At 41.5% G+C, this 6,706-nt stretch overlaps 1 protein-coding gene across 1 annotated transcript; it reads right to left on the bottom strand.

Moving 5' to 3' along the window:
- Nucleotides 1–1,458: 1,458 nt before the first annotated feature.
- Nucleotides 1,459–4,870, bottom strand: LOC118235360 (zona pellucida sperm-binding protein 3-like). Its single transcript, XM_035432590.1, has 8 exons — nt 4,432–4,870; nt 3,593–3,708; nt 3,368–3,471; nt 2,641–2,818; nt 2,325–2,445; nt 1,918–2,003; nt 1,767–1,837; nt 1,459–1,568 (listed from the first exon to the last, which is right to left on the bottom strand). The coding sequence occupies exons 1-8, from the start codon at nt 4,855–4,857 to the stop codon at nt 1,516–1,518; spliced, it is 1,155 nt and encodes a 384-aa protein (XP_035288481.1). The 5' UTR covers nt 4,858–4,870; the 3' UTR covers nt 1,459–1,515.
- Between the last annotated feature and the right edge of the window lie 1,836 nt (nt 4,871–6,706).

Here is a 6,706-nt window from a genome sequence, read left to right as displayed (position 1 = left end):
GTATTGCGTGATAAAATCCCTAACCTAGATTTTAAATATATTGCAAATGATGTTACTTAATCCTGTCTCCTTCATCTGCAATGTTTTGTTTTTTGCTGCCTTAGCTAGTTGTCATGTTTGCTGCACTCTCACCAGAGAGCTCCCAGGATCTGTTGTGGAGATGCTCTGGTTTTTGAAACAGCCCAGTGGCCTCGTTTATAAAAATGTTCTTAGATTTATACTAGACTTAGTCTTAAGATCATTTCCGACGGTGTGCTTACGTTCGATTCATAAGATACGGAGCATAAAAAAAATAAAACCTTGTGCAGGTTGTAAGAAGCCCATTTGTAACTTACGCACCTGTGATCTATAAATCTCTAATTAACTTAAAATTGACAGCACCTGAACATGGCTTACAATCAGCAATTTCCCCTTAAATGCTAGCACAAATGAGGGTTTAGTCAGGAATAACCATGGACCAAAAGAGAAAAGCAAACTTTTGAAGATGAGATCACTGATGGTAGAGGAGATTGAAGACAGGCAACACTCATTATTCAGTGGACCAAATAGTGGGTTGACAAACAAAGCCAAACACGTAGCTTAGGAGTGTCGCCACTGCAGTGAATGAGGTGGGGCAGCAAGACAGAACTGTGGCTGATCATTTCTTTTTCAGGTCTAACCTTGAACTGCAAGGGGAAAAAATAGCCATACATAACCAGCAGGAAAATCAGTTGCAAGTCTAGACTTTGCGTAGAGAAGATCATTACCACGACAAAGTAAGGTTTTATAAATAACTACTTATGTGGTTTTCTGTGCAAGTCACTTAAAATACTCAAAATTGATCCCAAGTCCATTTTATAAATGAGGCCCCAGAACTGTCCAGTTTCACAGACAGATTAAGTCTAATTCTAGACTAAATTCAATTTTAAATGGAGATTTAATACAAAAACAAATCCAGGACTACGTTTAATATGCATCTGCAAAATCAGCCCTCAATGTATTTCAGTATTATGATTCTTGCAGCCTATAACAGTAATAGAAACTCCCTCCCCCTCCCCCCCCCCCCCAATTTTGGAATTTCCAGTTGTATTAAATCAGCACTCATTGTTGCAACCTCTATCAATTCTAGAGTGCAGAGGAAGATGCTTCATGTGCAAGGAGCCACCCAGCAGCCCCCATATGAACTCCTATTGACTAACATCGTTTCCTGAGAGAACCATAGTCGCATGACTGGCTGAAAAAGGTTCAGCCCATATGGAATCACACTGATATTCAGATATGTTTTAACAGCGCTCCTTTCCGTTTTACACCAGGGAAACCAACTGCACATCAGGCATTTAACCCAGCAGGAGCCTGGACTTCAAATATTTCTACAGTAAGGAATTCAGTTTCCTGCAGTTATTACACTGGCCAAATGGCAGTAATATAGCAACCAACATTTTACAAGTAGACCAAGCATAGGACAACAGCACAAAGTTGTAGGAACACAAAGCCAGTCGCATGTCACTTTATTGGCGCAAAAGAAATCACTGGAGTTCAGTCCTTTTTGGCCACAGTAAAGGGTCCCAATCCCAAAGTATATAGAACACCTGAAACATAAAATGTTATGAACCCGTTTAGTCACTCCATTTACTCCACACAAAAACATTGGTTGCAATAAACTACCATATAGGGATACCCAAAGCAGCTTGAAAAACCCCTGGTCTATAGACCTAGTGAGATGAGATGAGATGAGATTTAGTTGGACAGCCATCATCTCAGGCTTGCTGAAGGAGCACAGGACTTACCAGTATCGCTGCCCTGGCAGGTAGAGTCGCAGCAGCTGCACACTGCATCTTCACCATCCACACTCTGCCACCTGAAATCAAGCAATGCGATGCATTAGAATGCAACAAATCTTCCGAATTGGAAGAATTTTGTCCCAGAACATTCACTCACCGTCCATTAACATAGGAGCAGGCTTTGTTCATGGCATCAGTGCTCTCGGAGGCTGCAGTCACCCTCAGTTGACACGCAATATAAATCTACAAAATGTAGAAATGTGCTGACAAGTGTCCCACAGTTTTAGATCCAAATCGGAAGGAAACAAATACACTTCATAGGCTCAGTTCAGTGAGGGCAGGTCAGTACAATAATGCTCAAAGTTTCAACCCAAGCTTTTGTCCACAGCTCCTTGACAATGGCTTGGGCAGAAACTACTGCATGAGCATGCACTCACAATGAGAACCAGTGTGGAAGACTGGACATGGCAACTACAAATTTGGAGAAATTAAAATGCCAGGGTACACGGTGAGCTGGCGGCACTCTGAAGCTGAAATCAGGAACAGCCAAGGCACAGCACTCACCTCACTCTCAGGGAAGCCCTCAGGGAACACAAAGGCATCCATCTTTACCTGGAGCTTTTCATCCAAGAACCTGGGCATGAACTGAGCATGGGATCCTTTAACATGAGCATCGGAGAGACACCTGGAGGCAAAGAAAAAAAAATTGTCATTAAATAAAATGGCATTATACAAAATCCATTTTATTCCATTTTAAATCATGAAAGTGACAAAGCTCTACAGCCCACTAAGAGTAGGTATTGGGCACTGCTTATTGTACAACTAACATTCACGTCCAGGGCAAGGTTTCAGTTTAAAATCCAAAGCTCCAGATGCTCACCCATGGTTCTGAATGAAGGCATATCTGGGTTCAGAGTTCATGTCAGGATCCATAGTTGCAATGCAGGTGTCCATAAAGATTCGCAGGGGCACGTGGCCGGAAAGGCTGACCAAAGCTTCAATGTGCAAAAGCTCCCCAAACACATACTTTTTGGAAGAGCTTTCAGAGCGCCAATCAGCTGTATAGACAGATGTAAGCCCAGATGTAAACCCAAATGAGTCCTCCAAATCCCAGCTCATCAAGAAACCCATTTCTCAATCTGATCCTAGGGATGCACCAGCTGCTGGTTTTCCAAAATGTAAATGCAACTGCAATTTTGAGTTGTTCCTAGACACTTGAAGGGAACATCTTGATTTAGGCAGTTCTAAACCCATACGCCACAGAACTACAAACAGCTGTACCATCTTACATTGGCCAATTAAGTGAATGAGCTAGAAGCTGTTCAAATAATCATGTAGTGGTTATCTAGACGTTCAAATTTGCAATGAGCAATTGCTCCTGTACATTAAAAGGAAGATGAAACCTCTAAAGACCACTCAAATTGCTTTAAGTCATGAGTGGCATATTCATGGCAGTCAGGTCATCCACTTGTGTTCTATAGAAAGTCTCAGAATGACCGATCAGTCAAATCTGTACTTATTCCTTGTCTGCTCTGACACAAATACCACACAAACAAGCGTAAAGCCCACATACAGGAAGCAGGAATGAGAACACTAATAAATCCTACCAGCCATAAGCCTTAGGGAGAAGTCCAGGAGGTCTAGTGCAGCCACAGTGGAGGTGAAAGGGGCCCAAGTTGGATAAACTGCTTCACTGCTCACAACATGCCTCCTAAACAGAATTGGAAGGAAAAGGAAAGTCACACTAATCAGCTGTATTTAGACTCGTTAAATTGTATTCTGTTTAATTACCAAATGCTTTCAGTTTCACAATGTGGCAGAAGCATTCAAACCTCAGGTAGTGGCATGCAATGGGAATAATGGCGCTACTTGTCCTGATGATGCCACTGCTGGTGGGCATGGGAGATACACTCAGCACATTAGAGTAGACCAAGGAGTCCTCCTCGATCTATAAATATTGGGAAAGAATCATGTTGAGCAGGACCAGGAAATCATTTTTAAACAAACAGGGCCCTTGGTGTGGTCAGCATGACATCAGAACAGTGTTGTAGTAAAGTCACATAATTACAAAGGCAAGTCAAGCCTGAAGTTCAAGTCCAACTCACCCTTAAGCTCAAGTCGGGTTTAGTCTCCAGCACTCAAGTTTGATACCAAGTGCAAGTAACCAGGCCAAGTCCCCATTCAAAGTTCTCTGAATGAAGACTTGGACTGGTGGTACTCAATGTTCTGAAGAGTGTAATTACATTTTACAGAAACTACCATTTAAAAAAAAAATAAAATTTTAAAAAAAGTAGAGAAACACCGAATCCCCTTATGCAGCATGAATTTCCCATTATACAGGAACTACTAAACAAAATTCAAGTCAGTAAAAAAAAAAAAAAAAAAAAAAAAAAAAAAATCAACCAAATCAGCAAGCTTAAACCCAAAGTTTAGACTTTAGATATGGCAGATTAGTCAAATGTGTTTATTCTCCCACTTGCCATATTGTAATCTCAAAACAGAAGCAAGCTGTGAACAGACATCAACTCTTGCAAAATGAAGTGGTTATGGTAGGCTATCCTCATTAATGCGATGTCTAAAGTGGCGAAAACGATAGGATTTAGGCCAAATGCTAAGGCTCCAGACTGCGGCAAGGTGTGGACTAGAATTGCGGTCTACGGGTCGTACTTACGGTCAACAAGGTACCACATTCGTGCAGGCTTGCTTCGATCACATATTCAATGTCGCTGAACGCAAAAGCCCTACAAGAGGAACCCGACGACGGGTCTCGTCCCAGCTGCAACTCCTCGGTTGAAATACGAATTCCGTTGTTGTGCAAGTCAGCTTTCACGATTAAGGTCATGTTCTTCTCGTTACATAACAAAGATAGGGGAGCGCTCTGGTCCAAATGTTCGAACTTCTGAGCCTGTGGCTCGTTACGACGACCGGATTTGTGGCGCGTTTGGCTTCCCTCTTCAGGAGACAAGCCTACATAGTTCCCGTTTACGCAACCGCATAACAAAATTAAAAAGGTTACCCAGGAAAATACTTTATCTACTCCCATTGTGCCTTTGCATGTAGCTACAAAACGAACAAAATTCCACACCGTTAAAAGCATCAGATCAAGCTAGAACCCGCTAAATTTATACCTGAACCAATATTCCTATCAGTCTCTTATCCAATCATTAATGTCCACGTGAGAATGCATAGTCTTTGGGTCGGATAATTAAAGGCCTATTGATAGTTGAAAACTACCTGACTTTCAGTAAACTTGCGTATTTGATTGCATCATCCATGTACCACATGTTCTTCTTTTTCAAAATAAGCAAATAGGCTACATTCAAGTGACCGACTAGGCCTACTACTTTCATGTTTTCAGGTTAAATCTTTTAAATTAAGGTATAATGCATGTACGTGTTAAGCTCGTCGGTAAAAGCTCATGTTCGCCATGTTTGTACACGTGATGAAGGCGGTTAAGCTTATTATAATACCATATTTTTCATTGGGTTCAAGTGTTCTGCGCTTTCCTCAGAAATGGCCGACCAAATCCAGGTTCAGAAGTTTCTGTGACGTAAGGTTTGAACACACTATAGCCGCGTTTCCACCGCAGGAACTATACCCCGGAACTAGGAACCTTTTGAGGAACTCAGTGCGTTTCCACCGCAAGAACTAGGGTCTAAATTTAGTTCTGGGGGCTTTGTTTTACCCCCCAAAACGTTCCTGCTCGTGGGGTAGTACTTTCCGAAAGTACAGGAACCTTTTGGGTGGAGCTTGCAGCGCCGAACATTTCTGATTGGTCGAGTACTCGTAGCATTTGTGTTGTATTTATTTTCCGCCATTACCCGCCATGTTTGAAAATATGCAGCGGCAAACCAATTTATTTTCATAATAACTTCAAATCAAACTTGTATGTTATGCGGCGCAGTAGCCTACTTTTGGTTATAGCCTGTCAACGTCTTGGAATTATAACGTGTGCTCTTCTGTTCTTTTCTTGCTTTAGTATTCGTTTTATAAAATGCTAAGCATTCGTGCTGGGACAGCATATTACGTAGGCTACCAAAACATTCAAACGGATTAATTCGGTTGCTGAATATTTTCTTCCGGATTTTCTTTGTTAGCCCGTTGTAATTGACTCAAAACGTTTGATACAGTTATGTGATGTATGCGGCAGTTCTGCATAATTAACATTGGTGATACAGTACAAGCAAACTGTAAATCACCTTCCGCACTTTTTATCCGGGTAAAATAACAGGTTAATTCTAGTAATCTTCCCTTTAGCTTTTTCAGACTGCCGTAATTTTACTCAATTTTACTGCCATTTTTCAATTCCACGAAAAGACCAGGAAGACTATGGACTATATTTATGGTGCATGGTTCGCATCTGGAGGGCACACTTCGCTGCTCGGCTAGCAGTAACTTCGAAGGAAAGCAAACGGTGGCTGTACCTTTACATTTTCACGCAAGTCCGAGTTTTCGTTCTATTCTTGTCATTTTGCGATTAGCCTATATGGAATTGACGACGAGAAAGTAATAAAACAGCAAATTGTTTACAACGTGTGCATGTTTTCTGCTGTAATGAATGTGTTTGAGAGGATATATGAAAATCAATAAACACAAAAGTAACCATATGTACTCATTGTTGGTAACCCGTTGTAAGTGGAATAAACCCCTCCGGGCTGTCCCGGTTATTAGAAAATAATGTAGGCTACTTCGGTGGAAGTATGGGGTTACAGAAGAAATCATATGACAGATGGACCGACGACAACGTCAGTGGGCTAATTTGCCTAATCTTCGCGGTACTTTAGACCCCGGTGGAAACGCAGACAACCATTGGCTGAAGGAACCTTTTAGTTCCTGGTAAAGTAGTTCCTGGGACTGAAAGTTCCGGGCAATTTTGGTGGAAACGCGGCTTATGAAAACTTTTTAAAAATTAATGAACGAGAAATGAATGTGTTTGTAATTCTCTA

The sequence above is a fragment of the Anguilla anguilla genome, chromosome 9, assembly GCF_013347855.1.
Source record: "Anguilla anguilla isolate fAngAng1 chromosome 9, fAngAng1.pri, whole genome shotgun sequence".
Taxonomy (NCBI): domain Eukaryota; kingdom Metazoa; phylum Chordata; class Actinopteri; order Anguilliformes; family Anguillidae; genus Anguilla; species Anguilla anguilla.
Note: the sequence above shows the minus strand (reverse complement) of the source record. Positions and strands in the feature narration are given on the sequence as shown.

Coding starts and splice junctions, on each gene's coding strand:
- LOC118235360 (XM_035432590.1), bottom strand. CDS start 4,857: ATGCTTTTAACGGTGTGGAATTTTGTTCGTTTTGTAGCTACATGCAAA. Junction 3,709..4,431: donor AATGTGGTACCTTGTTGACC/GTAAGTACGACC, acceptor CAATATTTATAG/ATCGAGGAGGACTCCTTGGT. Junction 2,004..2,324: donor AGGGCTTCCCTGAGAGTGAG/GTGAGTGCTGTG, acceptor TACATTTTGTAG/ATTTATATTGCGTGTCAACT.